The 22361-nt window shown below is 47.9% G+C and overlaps 3 protein-coding genes across 3 annotated transcripts; 1 reads left to right on the top strand and 2 right to left on the bottom strand.

Annotated features, from left to right (window-relative positions):
- Positions 1-66: 66 nt before the first annotated feature.
- LOC130386015 (stanniocalcin-2-like) lies at positions 67-9553 on the bottom strand. Its single transcript, XM_056594802.1, has 7 exons — positions 9206-9553; positions 8880-9004; positions 8550-8760; positions 6094-6310; positions 5317-5459; positions 4269-4480; positions 67-818 (listed from the first exon to the last, which is right to left on the bottom strand). The coding sequence occupies exons 1-7, from the start codon at positions 9431-9433 to the stop codon at positions 500-502; spliced, it is 1455 nt and encodes a 484-aa protein (XP_056450777.1). The 5' UTR covers positions 9434-9553; the 3' UTR covers positions 67-499.
- htatsf1 (HIV-1 Tat specific factor 1) lies at positions 9534-15186 on the top strand. Its single transcript, XM_056593780.1, has 10 exons — positions 9534-9761; positions 10089-10253; positions 10418-10631; positions 11382-11429; positions 11672-11826; positions 11983-12146; positions 12524-12620; positions 13442-13531; positions 13626-13763; positions 13889-15186. The coding sequence occupies exons 2-10, from the start codon at positions 10089-10091 to the stop codon at positions 14450-14452; spliced, it is 1635 nt and encodes a 544-aa protein (XP_056449755.1). The 5' UTR covers positions 9534-9761; the 3' UTR covers positions 14453-15186.
- LOC130385322 (protein-tyrosine sulfotransferase 1-like) lies at positions 15052-20724 on the bottom strand. Its single transcript, XM_056593781.1, has 6 exons — positions 20539-20724; positions 19100-19660; positions 18278-18436; positions 17894-18147; positions 15748-15949; positions 15052-15533 (listed from the first exon to the last, which is right to left on the bottom strand). The coding sequence occupies exons 2-6, from the start codon at positions 19496-19498 to the stop codon at positions 15498-15500; spliced, it is 1050 nt and encodes a 349-aa protein (XP_056449756.1). The 5' UTR covers positions 19499-19660; positions 20539-20724; the 3' UTR covers positions 15052-15497.
- Positions 20725-22361: the final 1637 nt, after the last annotated feature.

Raw genomic sequence — 22361 nt, 5'->3', positions numbered from 1 at the left:
AAATGCTTTCAACAGTTTCAGTTAACAATCATTTTCACAGGCAAAACTGCTAGCTATAACTAATTGTGTGGGACATATAGTCATAAATAAAAAATAAAGAACTTAAATAGACAAGACTATATCTGCTGCCCACCAGAAAAATGTCAATGTTCAAGATAATTTCCTAGTGTGTGTATGTTGGAAGTACAATATGGTGTGTGAGGTAGACGTGTTTATCTTTCAGTGAAGTCATGTGTATTCTAAAGAGAATAAACAGCTAGTTAACATCTCAAGATAATGCCACCTTCTATGCATTTATCTCCCATTCAATGGTCAATAGAGGTAGTAACTTCCGATATTACCAACCATCTGTTGTAGAGTCATAAGTGCGTGACCTGTGGCTAACTGCACACTTGTCTGACTGTCTGTCTGTCTGCTGCCTTGGACCTGAGTGTCCGCCCACTTATTTCCCCCAATGTGTCAGGGTTCAGGATTAGGCTGACCCTGACCCTGTGTTGACCTATAACCCCGTGACGTTGACCTCCCCAGAGACAGGCAGCCCTGGACGGGTCCCAGCGTCACTCTGATTGGTGGAAGCGTTGTCGTCCTCCGCACCAGATCTGTGTGTGAGCTGCGTGATTGGCTGGGGCACGGTGCGAGGCGGCACGGTGGCGGGCTGCAGGGGGAGATCTGACTGGTTGAAGGGACAGGTGCTGCCGATGGCCGCGCACACTGACGAGCCCCACTGCTGGCCGCACTGTGCACGCAGCCTGCCGCTCACCCATGACCTCACTTCCTCTCCACAGCCCAACAGGAAGTTGACCAGCTCAACATATGGCCTGGGGGGACAAACACATTTACATTTACATTTAGGGCATTTAGCAGACGCTTTTATCCAAAGCGACTCACACAGAATCACTATCGACCCCCAGGCCCCAGCACCATCAGGACTGAGATGCTGCCTGAGATGAAAGAAGATACACAGCTGATGAGCAGGTCTCTCTGAAGGGGGTATTTGAAGTTACTAACCCCTTATGTTTTTTTTGATGACGGCCGATAAAAAACGACAGTGTTACCCCTTATGTTTTATTTGATTAAAAACGACAGTGTTACCCCTTATGTTTTTTTTATGACGGCCAATAAAAAACGACAGTGTTACCCCTTATGTTTTCTTTGATAAAAAACGACAGCGTTATGTTTTATTTGATAAAAAACGACACTGTTATGTTTCATTTGATAAAAAACGACGGTGTTACCCCTTACGTTTTATTTGTTGACGGGCAATAAAAAAACAACGGTGTTACGCCTTATGTTTTATTTGTTGACGGGCAATAAAAAAGCAACGGTGTTACGCCTTATGTTTTTAATTGTACTATAATTTCGCAGTAAGGAGGAGCTGGGGATCGAACAACCAACCTTTCAGTTACAAGACAACTGCTCTACCTCCTGAGCTAATCCGCCCCAATTTTGATAAACTACGACAGTGGTAATTATTATGTTTTTTTTGATGACGGCCAATAAAAAACGACAATGTTACCTCTTATGTTTTATTTGATAAAAAACGACAGTGTTACCCCTTATGTTTTATTTGATAAAAAACGACAGTGTTACCCCTTATGTTTTTTTTGATGACGGCCGATAAAAAACGACAGTGTTACCCCTTATGTTTTATTTGATAAAAAACGACAGTGTTACCCCTCATGTTTTTTTTGATGACGGCCGATAAAAACGACAGTGTTACCCCTTATGTTTTATGAGATAAAAAACGACATTGTTACCCATTATGTTTTTTAAGGGGTCAAAAAAAAAAACGTATGTTTTTTTTGATGACGGCCGATAAAAAACAACAGTGTTACGTTTTATTTGATAAAAAACGACAGTGTTACCCCTTATGGTTTTTTTGATGACGGCCGATAAAAACGACAGTGTTACCCCTTATGTTTTCTTTGATGACGGCCGATAAAAAACGACAGTGTTACCCCTTATGTTTTATTTGATAAAAAACGACAGTGTTACCCCTTATGTTTTTTTTTATGACGGCCAATAAAAAACGACAGTGTTACCCCTTATGTTTTCTTTGATAAAAAACGACAGCGTTATGTTTTATTTGATAAAAAACGACACTGTTATGTTTCATTTGATAAAAAACGACGATGACACTTTTGATGACGGCCGATAAAAAACGACAGTGTTACCCCTTACGTTTTATTTGATGACTGGGAATAAAAAACGACAGTGTTACCCCTTATGTATTATTTGATAAAAAGCGACAGTGTTACCCCTTATGTTTTATTTGATGACGGCCGATAAAAAACGACAGGGTTACCCCTTATGTTTTATTAAAAAAGCGACAGTGTTATCCCTTATGTTTTTTAAAAAAAACGACAGTGTTACCCCTTACGTTTTATTTGATGACGGGGAATTAAAAAAAAAACAGTGTTACCCCTTATGTTTTTTTTGATGACGGCCGATAAAAAACGAGTGTTACCCCTTATGTTTTATTTGATAAAAAATGACAGTGTAACCCCTTAGGTTTTATTTGATGACTGCCGATAAAAAACGACAGTGTTACCCCTTATGTTTTATTAAAAAAAAGACAGTGTTACCCTCTCGTTTTGTTTGATAAAAAACGACAGTGTTATGTTTTATTTGATAAAAAACTAAAGTGTTACCTGTTATATCTCTGCTCTACTTCTGAATAAAACGGAGATTGCAGAATTGAATCCAAACATGATGGACCACACATAGACACATCCGTTGCTTGCTGGAGGTGTAATTTAATTGCGCAGCTAGGAGGAGCTGGGGATCGAACTAGCAACCTTTCAGTTACAAGACAACTGCTCTAACTCCTGAACTAAGCCGACCAATATTTTAGAATAAACGACAGTGTTACACATTATGTTTTATTTGATAAAAAAGCGACAGTGTAACCCCTTATGTTTTTTTTCATGACAGCCGAATAAAAACGACAGTGTTACCCCTTATGTTTTATTTGATGACGGGCGATAAAAAACGACATTGTTACCCCTTATGTTTTAAAAAAAAAACGACAGTGTTACCGCTTATGTTTTATTTGATGACGGGGAATAAAAAACAACAGTGTTACCCCTTATGTTTTTTTTGATGACGGCCGATAAAAAACGACAGTGTTACCGCTTATGTTTTATTTGATGACGGGGAATAAAAAACAACAGTGTTACCCCTTATGTTTTTTTTGATGACGGCCGATAAAAAACGACAGTGTTACCCCTTACGTTTTATTTGATGACTGGGAATAAAAAACGACAGTGTTACCCCTTATGTTTTATTTGATAAAAAACGACAGTGTTACCCCTTATGTTTTTTTTGATGACGGCCGATAAAAAACGACAGTGTTACCCAGGCCGATAAAAAACGACAGTGTTACCCCTTACGTTTTATTTGATGACTGGGAATAAAAAACGACAGTGTTACCCCTTATGTTTATTTGATAAAAAACGACAGTGTTACCCCTTATGTTTTTTTTGATGACGGCCGATAAAAAACGACAGTGTTACCCCTTATGTTTTATTTGATAAAAAACGACAGTGTTACCCCTTATGTTTTATTTGATAAAAAACGACAGTGTTACCCCTTATGTTTTTTTGATGACGGCCGATAAAAAACGACAGTGTTACCCCTCATGTTTTATTTGATGACGGCCGATGAAAAACGACAGTGTTACCCCTTATGTTTTATTTGATAAAAAACGACAGTGTTACCCCTTATGTTTTTTTTGATAAAAAACGACAGTGTTACCCCTTATGTTTTTTTTGATGACGGCCGATAAAAAACGACAGTGTTACCCCTTATGTTTTATTTGATGAAAAACGACAGTGTTACCCCTTATGTTTTTTTTGATAAAAAACGACAGTGTTACCCCTTATGTTTTTTTAGATGACGGCCGATAAAAAACGACAGTGTTACTATCCCATGTTGTGTGTGGACCTGTGTGTGGGTATGTTTGGTGGTGTAGCTACAGTTACTTGTGTGTTTGTATGTGTGTGCAGAGATGTGGTTGTGGGTGCGAATTGATGTGTATGTGCATGCGAGTTTTTGTGTTTGTGTATGTATGTCTGAATGATTGTGCGTGTGTATGTATGCGTATTTTTCATGTGGGTGTATGAATGTGTGTATGTGCGTGCAAGTGTGTGTATGTATCGTTGTACGTACGTGCGTGTGTGCGTGTGTATGTGCTTGTGTGTATGGTTCTGTGTATGTGCGTGCGTATGTATGTGCTTGTGTGTGTGTGTGTGTGTGCGTGCCCTCACCCCGGCGGGGTCAGCAGGTGGAAGTGCACCAGGTCCCCCACGGTGTGGGGGTGGTCCCGCAGCGCGAGGCAGAGCTGGTGCTTGGTGAAGCACTCCCTGAGCAGGGAGGACAGCATGGCGCCCACCGCGCCGCAGCGCCGGCTCACACAGCTGGAGCGCTGCCGGAGGCCCAGCGCCGCGCAGCGCAGGGCCTCCTTCACCAGCCACTTACCCTGGGAGTCACACACAAGCACACGCACACACACACACACACACACACACACAAGCACACACACGCATGGACACACACACACACACACACACACACACAAGCACACGCACGCATGGACACACACACAAGCACACGCACGCATGGAAACACACACACACACACGCACGCATGGACACACACACACACACACAAGCACACGCATGCATGGACACACACACACAAGCGCACGCACACACGCACGCATGGACACACACACACACACACAAGCATGCACGCATACACATACACACACGCACACAAGCACGCATGCACACCACAAACACACACAGCCCAGGTTTAGAAGGACACCGGAGGTATTATAGTTAATGAACAGAATAGCCTACCGATACCCCCAGGGGGAGGGGGGCGACAATACACACAGAACATGACCAAACAGGGGCCTGAATGTAAGGGCTTTGGTTCCTTCTGCTACAGTGCAGTGGTCTGACTCACACTGTACTCCACAGTGCTACAGTGCAGTGGTCTGCATGCATTCCCAAAGCATTTTGCACGTCCTTTATTGGCATGTCCGCAAATGCTCCGAAAATGTGCATACAGCAAGGACCCTCACACGGTTTCTTTTGTCCATCTGATGTGGTCTGACACACACACATATGCACACACAGACACACAGACACACACACACACACACACACACACACACACACACACACACACACACACACACACACACACACACACACACAGTCTCCAAGGGGAACAATATAGACACAATGAAGAAGTCTGCCCAGAGGTCCGACAACGTGAACATTCCAGATGTTCGGCACAGTGTCCCACCTGCGAGTCGTAGCTTCCCGCGTTGTGCAGCAGGGTGTGGCAGATGTGGTGGAGGCCTTGGATCTCACACGAGTTGTTGCTGAAACACTGAAAGGTGGCGCAGCCAACATCACCTGAACTTATCAGACAATTCTGGATCTCCGCTGGAGGAAAATAAATAGGTGAAAATACAAAATATAGAGGACTAGTAGTTTACTTTTGTTTGATTGTGAAATATTTTTTCACTTGATTTTCAACATAACTTTGTTATTCATCATAACCCGTTGTTATTGTAGCAGATAAGTTCTAAAAACAACAGTTCGTTGCATGTAAAATGTAACCTATTTTGACCCTGACGTCTTCCGATGGACTTGGGTTGCGAGAATGTGCGCAGTAGTCACCTTGAAGCACTGATCAATCTTTCTGTTCTTTTAAGATTACGGACGTAAACTGAGATTTTATAGTTCTGTGGGCTAAACGCACGCTTCGGAGCACATGGCGCACGGGACAGAGAGGCCAACAGAGTCTCTGATGCGGAGACAAGGGGCGCGATGTGCTGGCCTGGACGGGACCGAGAGGAGCGCACTGAATTACGGGATAGCAAACAGAACAGGAGAATCGCCACCGGTAGGTAGCGGGGAGGGTTTACTCTCCGCTCGGGTCCTGGTCGGTAGACGATAAGAGGACACAGAGGATATGTAGATATGGTCCCTGAATTCAGGGAGCCAAAATGGAAACTGTCCGCACCACAATTTGACATACCTATAGGACTGATCTGATGCTCACTGGTTCAGTTACCTGTGTTCTGCAAGGAGAGGCGCCGTTTACGGGGGTTGAGGAGCTTCTCGTGGGGTTCCACCGGTTCCACCATCAGCACCTGTTGGCAGACCGCCAGCAGGAGAAGTAAGACTAGTAGGGACATTTCGATGCAGCAGTCAAACTCGTAGATTATCTCCGGAACCGCGGTGGTAGTAGCTGTGTCTTCGCGACGATGACCTAGTGCTGATAAGTTTGCATGCAGTGTGAATGCGCGTCAGAACTTCACACACTGGGCGATAAACCGCTGCGCGCTCGTGACTGAGGCGAGACGCAAGCTGTGTGGACCAATCGGCGGGCAGACCTGCATCAGAGGAAAACCGAAACAACCGAAAACAGTTTAGTATTTTACTGAATGATAGAGAGACGAACGTAGCATAATGCTTTTCTTTCTGCATCAGGTTCGATTCAATTATTATTATTTCGTGTTGTATCCACACACACACACACACACACACACACACACACACACACACACACACACACACACACACACACACACACACACACACACACAAACACACACACCGAAGGTGAACCGTGTGGCCTCTGATGTGTGTCGCTGATATGACCCCCATGTCAGAGCGTTCCTTTGGTCTGCGTGTGGTGGTTCTGATTGGTTCTACAACGGTGTCATGAGGGATGACAGGAGGTCAACTGGCCTCTTACTATGAGCCCAAACAAAAGTATTTGTTTTTATGAAGCTGTCTTAGGAAATGCTCCCTGTTTGCATATGGCCGGGGACAGGGGGTCAATGTGTGTCGCTAGGCTCCGACCGATAATCAAAGGCTGTGGGTTTGTTCATGTTCTCAATGTTTTGATGACAAGTTCCCCCCCCCCCCCAAACCCTTTATCTTGTCCACTCTATCTTTCTCATCCTGCTTCAAAACAACACACCATGGCTTCCCCCACCTCAGCCACCTACACAATGACCCTTGACCCCTTTAAAAAACATTGACCCCTGGACATGGCGGCCCCCTGGGGGGGCCCAGTGCCTGCTGAACATGGCGGGCCCTGGGGGGGCCCAGTGCCTGCTGAACATGGCGGGCCCTGGGGGGGCCCAGTGCCTGCTGAACATGGCGGGGCCCCAGCAGCATGGGCCCCCAGTGCAGTGTAAACATCTGGGGATGCTCTGCCCTCTTGTACTCTCTGCCCCTTAAAACCACCCCCATGTACGCACAACAGCTTTCTCAACGGTAAACATGTGTGTGTGTGTGTATTCAGCTCGAATGATTGTTTCATTTCATTTTGGAAGGATTGTGAGAATAACTGCACATGTATTAACCACTGACAACGGGTTGAACCTAATTGGAGCACCATTCAGATTGACTGAATGGTCGTGCATCACATGGGCATTTATACTCTTACAAAACCAGACAAACATTAATTTTGTTCATGTGGCACTCACTTCCAAAAAACAACTAGATAATCAATAACAGTTGCACAAGCACTGAGTCTGCATGCACATGCACATGCACACACACACACACACACACACACTACCTGACCTTCAGAGGGTTCCGGCGCTCATTAGTAAAAGGATAAAAGCAGCAGATGCCAATTAGTCACTCAAGTTCAGTCTCACACAATTAGTGATAGTGATATAGTAATACAAGTTTGTAATGTTTAGTAGAATGTAATCTGTGGTCAGTTTATTCCAAAAGATCATACTTTTATGAGTTACCATAGCAAACTGTTCCAGTGACTAAAGTGCCTTGACCGTAATAAATACCTGCAGCTTATCCAGTCATTGGAGATGCTGCCTTGGATGCACTTTGTATAAATTAAACAATTAAAAGACGATTATAAACAATTCAGCTCCTTCAATGTTTTTCATTCAATGTATTTATTGCACGAAATATACAAAATAACTAATGCATACATTTAATCCATAAAAAATTAAAATAAGTCAGACCGACCTAAAAGTTGAATATAAAAACTATTTCCAAAACATCTCATGGCACAGCTCCCTGCATGTGTTCCAGCCTGTCCCCCCATAGACGCGTCTGGCACAGAGCTGCTCCCTCAGACCACCTTTCACCATCAGAACCGTCTCTCCAGCAGGAACCCATTGTGGAGCCAACGTTTACATGACACCATGTGAGCGGTCACAGAGCTTCTATGCAGACATCCAATCACAGCAGGAACCTGGAGCAACAACACGAAGAACCACAGAACAGGTTATGTTAACTTGATGTCTGACCCTGAGGATTTTGCTGTCATGTTTTCTTGTTTTGCCCTATTTCCACCGCACTCTATTTGGTTTCAGATAAATCAAAAATATATATGAAGCTTCTTAACTGGATCTTCTTTTTGTGCACTAGTTCAAGATGTACAACTCAAAGGAAGGCCTATAGGCCTCCTATATAGACGCACTAGTGTGAATGTAGTGCAGTAATCCTGACACTGTAAGCGTCTTTGGTCTTGACCTCACCTCAGGGGGTTGTGGGGCCTGCAGAAGGGGGGACCTCCGGCTGATCCAGCGGCTCTGAAGGTGTAAGATTAGAATCTGCATGGATTTCCTCCTTCCTTTCCCCCGACAGAAAATCATGAATGGCCGTTTCAATGAGCGGCCGAAACGTGTGGTTCATTTTAGGATCCACCACTTGAGTAATGATCCGGTCCACGCCAGATTCCAGCATACACGATCTAAACCGAGGAGTAAAGACACATTGAAAGCCAAATCTGATCCAAACACAATGGGTATCGACACTCTGTAAATACCTAAACAGAAACAGTCAGATGGGAGGCTTGGACTTGATGCTCACTGGACAACACTCTGCCGGAGACCGTTCCTCATCTGGTTCTTGTTGATGGACGCGTTCCACTCCTGCGTGCTTAACTGCGTGGACACGTAGTTGTCCACTCTCTGGCGCAGGTTCTGATAGGCAGGCTGGGAACATCAATGCTCTTTAGTCAATACAGCCATCATACATCACACGGCGACATCACATGTATTCGATGCATATGCAACATAGACTGCACACTCCTAACCATGAATACTACTTGGTTTGGCAGTAGCATCTGGTGTAGTACTAAAGTTGTACATACATTTTCCGCAGACTATTACTAATCTTAAATTGTTCTTTAGTACCTTAGTGTCCACATCTGCCAGACAATCTCTGCGGAACTCATCAAAAAGCCCTCGGTTCTTCAGGTGCTCCACGATGAGGGCGATGAGCTGCGGGTCCCCCGGGGGTAGGCTGGCCGCTGCGGCGCTGCTGCTGCCGCCCTCCGCCATGCCGGGAACTAAACCAATGTTGGTTTTGATCGAATACAAATCCTCACTAGCTAATACACAGACGCTCAAATCTGCCTTCATACATGAAGTCCAGTCTGTGGTTCTGCACCCTGTCTGTTACGGTACTGCCGAACTACAAATCGAGCGCTCCTTTTCGAGGGGTCACGCATGCGCAGTTCTGTCGAGTTTGACATCGGAAGTAGATTGTTCAAGCGTAGTCGCGGAAGATATAACAACAATTCCAGCCCGTTGTCCCTTATAAACGCATACTATAGCCCACACTAATGTAGTGTTGATACGATATCAACTTTGATTAACCCACATTTCCAACACGCCCCGTGAGCGAATCGAAACATGCTCTAAACACTAAACCTCTTGTGTTTTACGACTTCTAACGTCTTCCGTTAAGGTAAGATGGCTTGGTCGGTAGTTGAAATACAAGCGGAAAAATAAAACATTAGGAGGCGACCTCTGTCACCTTCAAATGTATCAAGCAACGCCAAAATAATCAAACGAAACATGGAACGTATTTTGATCAACTTGAATGACGCTGTGCACCTCGTGCACATGCGTGTTGAGACAGCATCAGATTAATGCGTTTTAAAATTTACAAGATTATGTTTAATGCTCAAAATGAGGCGCACAATGTATATCGACTGTAATTCAAAGTTATTTTTATTTTTGGTGGACGACTGGGACATGAATGACCATGATGTTGATGTTCTCCTCACCGCAGATGAATGACGGGACAGACAAGAACCGAGAGTTTCTGGAGCAGCTGCGGATGCAGCAGATGTACGGTCAGAGGAACGTAGGCGGCTCTGACCCGTACTCCTACACGGACCCGCAGGATGGCACCATCTATGACTGGGACCACGACAAGAAAGCTTGGTTCCCAAAAGTAAGTTCTCTAACACTTTTCAGCCCGACATCGTGTCATTCAGAGGATAAAAGCTGCCGCCCTTTTGTTAGTGTGTGGTTGTTCTGCGGCCACTCCAGCCTGTGTTTATATTGTTATCATGGTCCCACCCATTGAGTGTGACTGTACTGGACTTGTACTTGTAGATCACCGAGGACTTCATCGCCGCCTACCAGGCCAACTACGGCTTCAAGGAGGACGGCACCCCGGACGCCAACGCCGCTCTAACGGACGACACCAAGCCAGCAGCCCCCAGCACCAAAGACAAGGGGGGCGCTCACCCAGAGCCCGCCCACACGCCCGGTCAGGACGCGGCCATGGACGCCAAGCAGAAAGGAGACAAGAGGAAAGCAGAGGCAGGTGGGTTCAAAGGGCCCTCTGGTTGATCAACCACGCAACACCTCCTACGTCGAAGGACTGAGCCACAGCACCCTAACGCCATCATCTAACCCTAGGGACTTGTGGCACGCCGCCACCACAGAGCTGCCTGCATTTATACCTCCACGTCAAGTTAATGTGCACGCAGTGTTCTGCTCATGGACAATATGTGGGAGAGGCAATATGTCCATGTGAGGAAGAAGTTGCAAAAGGGTTTGAATGTCCTGCTGAAAAGCGGTGGGCGAATAGCCCAACGCCCTGCCTGTTCCTGCTCGGCCAATCAGAGTTTAGCGGAAGCAAACCTCCACATTAGCGGGTGACACTTTGCCCATCTCTAGGATGTGTGTCTCTGTACGTGTAGGTCTGGCTAAGGGCTGTAGCACTGTTTACAGGGTGTGTTTAGGTCTCTGTACGTGTAGGTCTGGCTAAGGGCTGTACGTAACGGGGTATGTTTAGGTCACAGCGCGGCAAAGTGGCTCTTCTTGGATCTTCGCAGACATGCCGAGGGATGTGAAATGAGTTCCACGCTTCTAGAGCTGAGGTTTGGTTCAGGTCGCCCTTGTCGCTGGGTGGCTGTTAGTATACACTAAGGGTTCCTGCATATGGGCATACAAGGAAAGGTAATAATACACCGTGTCTTTCAGTTTGTAATGGCACTAAAGCCCAGGTCTTAATGCTCTGTCACTGTTTCTAAATGAATAATCATGGTTGTTTTCTGTTGGTCCTATGTAGCTTGGTTTGACGTGGACGACAATAAGAACACCAACGTCTATGTTTCAGGTTCGTATTACAAAAACACTCCTCTCCTCTCCTCATACTCAATAAGACAACAGCTCCTCTTCTCTACTTTACTCTCCTCATACTCAAGAAGACAACAGCTCCTCTCCTCTCCTCATCCTCATCCTCAATAAGACAACAGCTCCTCTCCTCTCCTCATACTCAATAAGACAGCAGCTCCTCTCCTCTGATCAAGCAGACAACAGCTGAAGGGAACGATCGACTATCTGGTTCTCCCTCCACAGGCTTACCCCTTGACATCAGCAGCGAGGAGTTTGTGGAGTTAATGTCCAAGTGTGGCATCGTCTTGAGGGACCCCGTCACGGAGGAGTACAAGGTGAAGCTCTACAAAGACGGACAAGGCAACCTCAAGGGAGACGGCCTCTGCTGCTACCTCAAGGTCTGACCCCCACCCAGCCCTCCTCATGCCATTCTTAGCCTTTCACACTGTCAAATGTCCTCTAGACACGTAGCATTTGGATTTCCATGTTAAAGGAGGTGTGTGTGTGTGTGTGTGTGTGTGTGTGTGTGTGCGCGTGTGTGTGTGCGTGTGCAGAAGGAGTCTGTAGCCCTGGCTGTGCGTCTGATCGATGAGTCGGAGGTCAGAGGTTACAAGCTTCACGTGGAGGAGGCGCACTTTGAGCTGAAGGGTCAGTACGACGCCACCAAGAAGAAGAAGAAGAACAAGGACTACAAGAAGAGACTACAACAACAACAGAAGTATGGCCGCCTTCCTGGGGGAGGGGGGCGGAGTACCGCATGGGGGGGGGGGCAGGAGTACTGCAGGGGGATAATGTAATATACTAAAGGGAAAACTACTGATACTATTTCAATGGCATTACTTAATTTTAGGAAGGGGGGGGCTGAAGGTGTATAAGCTGTTGGTGAGCACCGTCAACATCCCTCCCAAGGACGGTTTTCAGCCTTTCTTCCCGTTTTGTTGAGCGTATCACACAGTGCCTCATTGATTGCGTCCTCCATGGTGGTACTGTGTGTCCAACCCTGGTGGGAGTGGGGGTCCTAAGTTGTGTGTCGCCCCCTGGTGGGCGCGGGGATCCTAAGTTGTGGTATGGTGTGTGTGTGTGTCCCCCGTGCAGGCAGTTGGACTGGAGGCCGGAGAAAAAGGGAGAAGTGAGGAAGAGGTTTGAGAAGGTTGTCATCATCCAGAACATGTTCCATCCAAGCGACTTTGAAGTGAGGAAACACGCGCACTAGGGGTGAAACGGATCAGTGTGTCCACGGTTCGGTTCAGATAACCGTTTTGGGCCTCGGTTTCGGATACGGTTCGGATTAGGATCATGTCCGTGGTAGTAAAAAGGCGGACTTTTTTTTGACGGAGGGTTTGGGGGAGAAACACAAAAATGAATGAGACCCACAGGCTATTTGCAATGTGTTAATTGACTGCAATCAGACAACTTGCAAGGCTTTTTTGTGCAATAAATGTTCCCCTAAATGCATTTGAAAACATGGTGCACTGAGTGTAACATGTAAGGGATAACGGCCGACGAGGCTTAGAACTCTGGCGACGAGCGCAGCATGAAGCCAGAGTTGCCTCTACCTGTCCATTATTTCCATCGAACCGGTCGACCTCGAAGGCCGTTATCCCGCTATCACCCGTTTGTATTTATCTCCCGTATATTTAGAATATAATTGTATCAATTACTTTCTTTAAATTTAGGAATCGTGCGCTTGAACTTCAGAAAACAACCTATTACAGCTACCTCATTGGCTCGGGCAGCACTGGAGAGAATGCATTCCGCTGGGTCCTAAACACCCTTTTGTATCGGACGTAGGCTACATTAGGCAAAATACGCTACATAAGGCAATGCCTTCATGAAACCGAAATCCGCGGATCACCAGAATGCTCCGAACTGTGGTAAACGAACCGAACGGATTCGGATACAATTCGAATCCGCTGCAGGCCTAACGCGCACACACTTTGATGCCTTGTTCAAACATTGACCGCCGTGTTCTGCTGATTCAATGGCCCCCCTTTTGTTGACCGCGCCCCTCAGGAAGACCCGCTGGTGCTGAACGAGTACCGGGACGACCTGCGCACCGAGTGTGAGAAGTTTGGCCAGGTCAAGAAGGTCATCGTCTTCGATGTAGGTCACCGGGCTGTTGTTTCACTTTATAAAGAATGCTTTGAATGAAAGTTGAGGTACTTATTGTGTGTGTGTGTGTGTGCGTGTGCCTCAGAGACATCCGGACGGGGTCGCCTCCGTAGCGTTTAAGGAGCCAGAACACGCAGACTTGTGCATCGCGGCGCTTAACGGACGCTGGTTTGGAGGGAGGCAGCTGTCTGCGGTCCTCTGGGATGGAACCACGGACTACCAGGCACGGCTGCGTCTTTTCTCCTCAATCATCCTTACTTATCTCCAAGGTCTTTATATATCTTGTCTAGAGACACTTCCATAAAGTGCTAAGTGTGTGTGTGTGTGTGTGTGTGTGTGTGTGTGTAGGTGGAAGAGACGTCTAGAGAGCGTGAGGAGCGCCTCAAAGGCTGGTCTAAATTCCTGGACCCAGGAGCCAAAAAAGAGGGGGACCCAAACTCGACTGTCCCAGCCGGTGGACCAGAGCCCGCCCCTGACACATCAGGCCCCGCCCCTGACACATCAGGCCCCGCCCCTGACACGTCAGGCCCCGCCCCTGACACGTCAGGCCCCGCCCCTGACACGTCAGGCCCCGCCCCTGTCACGTCAGGCCCCGCCCCTGTCACCTCAGGCCCCGCCCCTGTCACCCCAGACCCTGCCTCTCACAAACCAGGCTCCACCCCAAACAAGCCAGAGCCTAGTTCTGATCTGAGGAGCACCACCTCCCAGCCCAGCACCACCACCCAGCCCAGCACCACCACCCAGCCCAGCACCACCACCCAGCCCAGCACCACCACCCAGCCCAGCACCACCACCCAGCCCAGCACCACCACCCAGCCCAGCCTGGACATGGAAACACGGCCCAAAGAGCAGCGAGAAGAGGAAGCTGACTCCACCGACAGCAGCCTAGCAGGGAGTGATGAGGAGGCCTGATGGGACCTGCCACCAAGCGAACTGAACTGCCGCAAAACACGAGAGATGTCGCTGTGTTAAGACGTTAAATGTTTCGTAATTGGGTCACAGCAGAGAATTAAAATGTTTTTCCAAATGTTGTGATTCTCTTTCTTAGGTAGTCAGACAACAATGCATAGATATAATGTAATTAATTCTAACTATAGACCGCATTATTTTGAATGCGGTCTGTAGTTAGAATTTAGAAGAGAGTCAAGACCTACTTTAATGGAGTTGATAATGATGCCTACCTGCAGTACCATTGTGGTGCCTGCTACGTCAACAGGGGTCTCCTGAACCCTCGATGGGCTGGCTGTTTGCAGCGTTACTTTCACACATACGTTCTTCAGGAATACGTAATTTATTGACAAACTGACCACTAATAATCTTGACAGAGGACCCGATTCCATCCTTGTTAAAGTCCACTGAATAGGAGCCCCCCCTCTGCAGCCATCAGCATGGGCATAAAAAGTGGTCTTTAGTTGATTTGAGACATTTCCTGTGCTCCCGTTCCTCTGAATGCATTTTATTCTTAAGGGTATTTGTGTACCCTTAACACGAGCTACTCTCTAATCAAGAGTAAAAATAACTAAGGATGAATTCATGAGGGAATGGTCACCAATAAAATGATTTATTATGAAAATAAAAGTACATCGTCAAAAATATACAGGTATGAAATGCATCTCATTCATGTATCTCAAACATTCCCATTTGCGGTGAATCTATAACGAATGACAGACATGAGGATACTAGAAAATAGAAACACTTAACGGTAACGCAGTGATACTCTGCTCAGAAGAGATGATAGCTGCTGACGGTTTTCGACATAGCGACCAGTTTGACTCTTCATCACCAGGGGGAGAATCGATGTTGAGATAATCGCCCAGGCGGCCATTATGCCCCGTTTTCTGCTATGATAACAGCAGTCTAATGTTAGCATAATCCCAACATACACACACTCTCTGAACTCTTCGGGTCCGGGTCCACTGATTCAGCGGTCGGTGGGTACGTTTACTGGAGTCTCGCTCTAGCTGGGATGTGGGCTTCCTGGGGTCCCCCGACTCTGTTGGGGGGGGGGGGGGTTTGGGAAGCCATGTTAGCCTTTGATCACTCGCAGCACAGAGAGGTCATTGATAGGTCTAACTTTTTTACTACTCTTGGTTTTAAAAAGCCATTTAATATTTCACCATAACGGGTTTCGAGAAATTCCAGTTTTGCAAAGGCCTGCGTTTCTGGACCCGTTACCATGGCGACGGCTCACGGCCAGCAGCCCTCACCTGGGAGTGGTTGAGGCGGGCGGTGACGGCCTCCGCTCTGCGGTAGTCGGGCGGGTTGGCCCGCGGGTCGTAGCCCAGCCGCCGCAGCATGGGGGCGATGTCCGCCATGTCCCGCAGCACGTCCGAGGGGATGTGACCCACCCACTTGTCCAGGGCGTCCGTGTTCACGGGCCGCATCACCTGGTCCGTGGAGCGCTCCACCCTGCAGGGCACAGGGGAGGGGGGGGGGGGGGGAGAGAGGCCCCGGTCAGGCCGGGATCAAACCCTAAAGGGATCAAAGCCCACGCTTCCCTGGTCCGGCCCCGCAGTTTAAATTCAACTCACAGCATGTTGGTGGTTCTTTCCCCTTCTAATGGCATGCTGATTAGAGTCTATGCACAAATAAAGAAGTATATAAAATGTAAAGATCAAATTTATAATAAATCATCATAAATCTAAATGTCGTCATTATTAGGTTCAATAAGAACATTACGTGCAGCTCGAGGATAAAATAACAACCTACCTGTAAGAGCACACACACACACACACACACACACACACACACACACACACACCAAGGCCGGATTATCCATACATACAGTCGGGCGAGTGCCCTGGGGCCCCAGCCAAATTGAGCCAATGGGGGGCACCAAATGATCAGGACAATGACTAAAGCCTTAACCTATTTTTGTTATATTTTAAATATTTTATATCGGCATAATATACTAGTAGAGATAAAAACACATACAAAATGATCCACTGATAGGATTATTAATAAAAAAAAAAAAAGTTATTTGGGTGTAGGGCCCCCCTCCCCCCCATCATGGACGAGTCCACAATAACGCAGCGGCAGTGGCGCGAAATTATATGCAAACAAAAAATTCAAAAATGGACAGGAGAGATCACCATGAGACGCAGCGGGGGAGAAAGAGAAAAGCGTTCGCAGATGAGTCAACGGAGAATGATACAGTGCTTACCGGGAGTGATCAGTTCAAAGTGGAATGCTACACTGTGATCATTGACAGGTTGCAGTCATGTCTAGCGAAGCGCACTGACGCATACAGGGAGCTAAACGGCCTGTTTGGTTTGTTGTTCGATACGGACATTGACAGTGATAGTGTGCGTAAACGTGCAGCTGCGCTCTCCTCCACATATCCAGACGATCTTGACAACAGCTTTAGCGATGAACTACTTCAGTTCAAAAACTTTGTGCGGGAGGAGGCAACCCGTTCACCTGAGGAGATGCTTCAAATAATCCGAAAAAATGGCATAGAGATCGAGAGATCCTTCTCTCAACTAAAAAGGGTTAAAAACGAACTAAGGACAACCATGGGACAGAAGCGTCTGTCTGCCCTCTCCCTGATGGCCATTGAATCGGAACTGGTTAAACAAATGGACTTTGAGGATCTGCTGAACGACTTTGCCAGCAGGAAAGTGAGAAAGAAGTTATAAAGGTAAGGCCTATTTACCATTACTTCTATCAGCTTTTTTGCTGCCATTTGACGCTGGGGTTGTGTTGCGCTATCTGCTGCTGTGATGTCACAGAGGTGTGGGGATTGCACTGTTCATTTCAGTAGGCGGTGTATTACTGCTGATAAAAAGAAACAGGTTCTTATTCTTATGTGTGTGCAACAGTTGTTATTGGGTTTATGGTTTTGCATTTCCTCTGGTCATTTATGATGGAAATATTAATATTCATCATTACGTTGTATGGTGATGGGGGTTGCATTCTGATTTGAGCATCAGTGTAAGTCAGTTTCAGGATTTTTGGTTGGATCTAAATTTTTATGTAGTATGTGTGGTGAGTCTGTTTACTTTGTTGTAAATCTGTGGCCTTTATGCCATAGTGAATTTAATTTTTTTTGTGTAAAGCTGACGGACACAGGGGCACTTCATGTGAAGTCACCCTGGGGCACCCTAAGGGGTTAATCCGGGCCTGACACACACACACACACACACACACACACTTATAGCCAGCTCGCCCCCTCCAAACTAAAACACTGAACCCATCCATGGGAGAACCCTGCAACGTTACATAAGCAGTTTGGAATTCATGGATTCATGTGTTTCCCTGATGCCTCCCTCTCGACGTCGTCGTGACGCGTTGATGGCCGAGGGTGTAACGCCGGCCCTCGAGCACCGTGAGGAAGTCCCGGCGCAGACTCACTTGGACAGAGAGATGCCCCCGGCCTTGCCGATGAGGTCCTGGTGGTGCATCACGGCCGGGTCCCAGGGCAGCTCCAGGAAGTTCAGCAGCTTCCTCATCTCCTCCTCGGGCCGGAGCACCAGCTGCTCGTAGCTGACGGGCAGGCAGCTGCCCTCGACGGCGCCCTGACACTGGCTGAACATGGTCTCCATCGCCGCGCTCCACTTGGTCAGGCAGTCCCTGTAGCTGGTCAGGTCGAAGCCAGAGATGGTGACCTGGTGGGGGGGGGCACACTGTATATGAACCAGGACCACTCTCCCCTCGCGTCCATGGGATCCACTTTACTCATATAATCACTGCCTCTCAATATATATCAATAAATGAATAAGAGAGAGCGAGACCAACCTTGCGAGATATCATGGAGTGGACGGTGGCTCGCCCGTCACGGAGCATCAGGACGAACTTGGCCTTGGGGAAGATGCGGGCCAGGTAGGACAGGGACTTGAGGGCGAAGGGGTCCTTGTTACAGAGCCGGGCTGCGGGCTCACCGTGACCCATGATGACCTCGCAGGGACACAGAGGGATCAACGTCACTATCGATCAGATCCACCCCCATTGAGATCCACCCCCATTGAGATCAAACCAAGAGTTGACCCGTCGTTATTCTGTCGCTCCTAAAGGCCTCCTACGCCCTGTGGAAACGCTACTTTCGCCTTTGTCTGAAATGACGTTCTGTGGCGAGCAGGATCACTCCGGATTATGACCCTCACTTCTCCGCTCTAGCTCCCCTTAGGGCCCCAGGAAGGGGTCTCCAGCTCTGCTTAGGGCCCCAGGAGGGGCTCTCTAGCTCCCCTTAGGGCCCCAGGAGGGGCTCTCTAGCTCCCCTTAGGGCCCCAGGAGGGACTCTCTAGCTCCCCTTAGGGCCCCAGGAGGGACTCTCTAGCTCCCCTTTGGGCCCCAGGACTCAGGAGGGGGGCTTCCTGCGTCCCCTTAGGGAACTTGCAGTCTCAATAACAATACTTCGATGTCTGTTTTGCTCAAAAACAATCTGTTTACAAAATAGAGCTGCTGTTGCTTTTAGTGCTCCCTAAATCAATAGCCCCAGGAGGGGGTCTCCAGCTCCCCTTAGAACCCCAGGAGGGGGTCCCACAGCGGACTGTGGCGCATAAAGGCCAAACCTCTCGCCCCCCCCCCCCCCCCCCCGCGCCCCTCCCTCGCCCGCCCTACCTCCAAGAGGAACGCTCGCACCGCAGAGTCCAACACCCGGTCGGTCACGCCGGCCTCGTCCAATCGGATCCTCTCCTTGACCGAGCGGCTCCAGGTGGCCCGCATGGCCAGCAGCCGCGGGATGACGCGCGTCTCCTCGCCGCAGCGCACGGCGGCGTGGGCGTCCAGCAGGGCGCGCATCAACGTGGTGCCGCTCCGGGGGAACCCGCCGATGAAGATGAGGGGCGTGTCTTCGGGGAAGAGGTTGGGCTGGGAGTACTGACTCTGATTGGCCCGCAACGTGTTGAGCTCCGCCCATCTGTGCCGGGGGCACTGGATGCCGCTGGAGGCCAGGTAGAGGAGCGAGGCGGAGCAGAACAGGACCGAGGCCAGCAGCAGCCGGTTCCGGGCGCTCCTCATGGTGCTGGAGGTGGGCAGGGGTCAAGGGTCAAGGTGTGGGTGTGGGGACATGCGCTTCTGGAGGTGTGGTAGTGGAGGGGGAGGAGCAGAGGTCTCCGGCGCCCCTGTTGTCTGGGCAGCAGGCCTCCCCAGGTGGGCCGTCCCGCCGCTCACCCCTCGTGGCTGCCGGGGAAGACCAAGCAAACACACGCATGTCAAATGGAACAGGGCTCGTCGTCACGGGCAACAGGTGTCCCCCCCTAAAACCCAGTTGAGGCACGCAGACCTTCTGGAGGTCTCCTCCACCTCTTCAAATAACCTACCACACACCATCACCATCGGGCTAAACAAGCCTAGCAGCCATTTGACTTCTGCAATGTGCATTTCATAAACATTACATGAATCTGGTCACTCTATTGGTTATTTCAAGCTTTTATTTAAAGAATAAATGTCCTTGTGTTACACTAACGGAAACTATTATTTAATATCCTCTTCCGAGCTGGGCAGACAGAGACCCGGGTAGGATAACACGGTCGACCCTTCGGTTTGGTGTTTCCATAGCATACTGAGCGTCTCATCCTCATCTTATGTTACAATAGGAACCAGATGGGCGACTGGGCCACATTTCTTATGAACCCCCATATGAACGTTGGGGTTCAACGTCCCACATCGGGGCTGGTTGCGTTCAACCAGGAAGCAGCCCTGACTCCAAGGAGACGAGACACTCCAACACGCCTTTCAAGCCTGATCAAATGTAACATTAGGACGGATCTTCGTGAAGCGGTTAACGCTGACGTTTTTTAAGCATCAAATGTTGTGTACGATGAGACGGAGAATCAAACGCGTGTTGAACTGAGGACAATTGGCTTCAAGGAAGCGATGGCCCAAAAAATGAAACCTTTAATACCAGAGACCCTCGACGTCGAGAGGAAACCATTCATTTGAGCCCAAACATGTCCACCGGTACATACCATTGTCTCTGTTTATCAACCAAACACACATTTGACAGAAGTATTACGATCCGTCTGGTGTCTAAAAGGTGAGGATGTGGAATGACGTACCGACGCGACATCTCGGCTTCTGCGACCAAACCCACGGCGACATAGAGGTCCGGTCAGTTCAGAGCTGCAACACTACATGATCTGACATGAACCCTTCAGAACACAAGACGCTAAAAGTAAAAGAAGCCGTCCGGTCAGTCAACAGGAGAACAGCGAACGCGAAGGAGGTAAAAACAAGAGACCTGGACGCTCATTGGTCGGTAATAGGACACAAATTCAGCACATCTGCATTGGTGATTTTCATTGGCGGGCCGTCTCTCTCTCTCTCTCTCTCTCTCTCTCTCTCTCTCTCTCTCTCTCTCTCTCTCTCTCTCTCTCTCTCTCTCTCTCTCTCTCTCTCTCTCTCTCTCTCTCTCTCTCTCTCTCTCTCTCTCTCTCTCTCTCTCTCTCTCTCTCTCTCTCTCTCTCTCTCTCTCTCTCTCTCTCTCTCTCTCTCTCTCTCTCTCTCTCTCTCTCTCTCTCTCTCTCTCTCTCTCTCTCTCTCTCTCTCTCTCTCTCTCTCTCTCTCTCTCTCTCTCTCTCTCTCTCTCTCTCTCTCTCTCTCTCTCTCTCTCTCTCTCTCTCTCTCTCTCTCTCTCTCTCAATTCAATTCAATTCAATAAAGCTTTATTGGCATGAGAAATATACATTTGCATTGCCAGAGCAGGTGAACAAAAAAGTAGGGTTATAAATAAAGTAATAAAGTAGCAATTATTGTGAAGAGTGTTTCCATGGGGGATGAGTCTATGGGGAGCTTGAGGTCCTTCTCTCATCACAACAGGTCACGAATCTTGCTGCTGCGTTCGCACATTGTTGTATTTCTCCCAACAGGTATGGCAGTTTGTGAGCATCTGGAGTGTCTTTGAAGTCCTTGCTTGCCTTCGTAATCCGTGGGAAGTGTGTATTCCTGATGTCTTCGTATGACTGGCAGGAAGTCAGGAAGTGCAGTTCTGTCTCTATTTGGTTGTGTGTGCAGTGAGAGCACTGTCTGTCTTCTCTTGGGAGCCAGGTCTGTCTGTGGCGTCCCTTCTCGATGGCCAGGCTGTGTTCGCTGAGTCTGTATCTGGTCAAGGATTTCCTCAGTTTTGGGTCGGTCACAGTGGTCAGGTATTCTGCCACAGTGTAGTCTCTGTTAAGTGACAAATAGCATGCCAATTTACTCTGGTTTTTGGTGGACTCTTTCCAATGTGCCAAATACTTTTCCTTTTGTTTTCTTATAATTTGGTTTTGCCTGATATGTTGGTTGTTGTGTGTTGGACAGATTCCTAGGACAAGCTGGCTCAGGGGACACTTTTCTGGGTGTACCTCTCTGTGGGTAAGAGCCTTGTTGTGGAGTGTGTTGCTGTCGCTTTCCTTAAGGTGGTTATACAATTTTAGGGCTCTCTTCTGAATTTTAATAACGATTGGATACCGTCCTAATTCTGCTCTGCATGCATTATTTGGTGTCTTTCTTTGGACTTTTAGTATGGATTTGCAGAATTCTGCATGGAGAGTTTCAATTATATGTTTGTCCCATTTTATAAAATCTTGGTTGGTGAGTGGGCCCCAGACTTCACAGCCATAGAGCGCAATGGGCTCTATCACTGCGTCAAATATTTTTAGCCAGATTTAAATTGGTATGTCTAGTTTAATATGTCTTTTTATGGCGTAAAATGCCCTCCTTGCCTTGTCTCTCAGGTCATTTACAGCTTTGTTGAAATTTCCTGTGGCATTCATGTTTATGCAAAGGTAGGTATAGTTTTTCGTTTGCTCCAGATTAACAGTGTCTAGGTGGAATGTGTATTTGTTGAGGCTGGGTCTTTTTTCAAATATCATTACTTTAGTTTTAGGTTCACTGTTAGGGC

This window comes from Gadus chalcogrammus, chromosome 7 (assembly GCF_026213295.1).
Source record: "Gadus chalcogrammus isolate NIFS_2021 chromosome 7, NIFS_Gcha_1.0, whole genome shotgun sequence".
Lineage (NCBI taxonomy): Eukaryota > Metazoa > Chordata > Actinopteri > Gadiformes > Gadidae > Gadus > Gadus chalcogrammus.
The sequence above is the reverse complement of the archived record's forward strand: the minus strand, read 5'-3'. Positions and strand labels throughout refer to the sequence as shown.

Coding starts and splice junctions, on each gene's coding strand:
- LOC130385322 (XM_056593781.1), bottom strand. CDS start 19,498: ATGAGGAGCGCCCGGAACCGGCTGCTGCTGGCCTCGGTCCTGTTCTGC. Junction 18,437..19,099: donor TGCGAGCGTTCCTCTTGGAG/GTAGGGCGGGCG, acceptor TGTCCCTGCGAG/GTCATCATGGGTCACGGTGA. Junction 15,950..17,893: donor GGGGGCATCTCTCTGTCCAA/GTGAGTCTGCGC, acceptor TGTGCCCTGCAG/GGTGGAGCGCTCCACGGACC.
- LOC130386015 (XM_056594802.1), bottom strand. CDS start 9,433: ATGAAGGCAGATTTGAGCGTCTGTGTATTAGCTAGTGAGGATTTGTAT. Junction 6,311..8,549: donor CTGCAGGCCCCACAACCCCC/TGAGGTGAGGTC, acceptor TTCACACTGCAT/GCAAACTTATCAGCACTAGG. Junction 819..4,268: donor CACCTGCTGACCCCGCCGGG/GTGAGGGCACGC, acceptor TTGTCCCCCCAG/GCCATATGTTGAGCTGGTCA.
- htatsf1 (XM_056593780.1), top strand. CDS start 10,089: ATGAATGACGGGACAGACAAGAACCGAGAGTTTCTGGAGCAGCTGCGG. Junction 11,430..11,671: donor CACCAACGTCTATGTTTCAG/GTTCGTATTACA, acceptor CTCCCTCCACAG/GCTTACCCCTTGACATCAGC. Junction 12,621..13,441: donor TCCATCCAAGCGACTTTGAA/GTGAGGAAACAC, acceptor CGCGCCCCTCAG/GAAGACCCGCTGGTGCTGAA.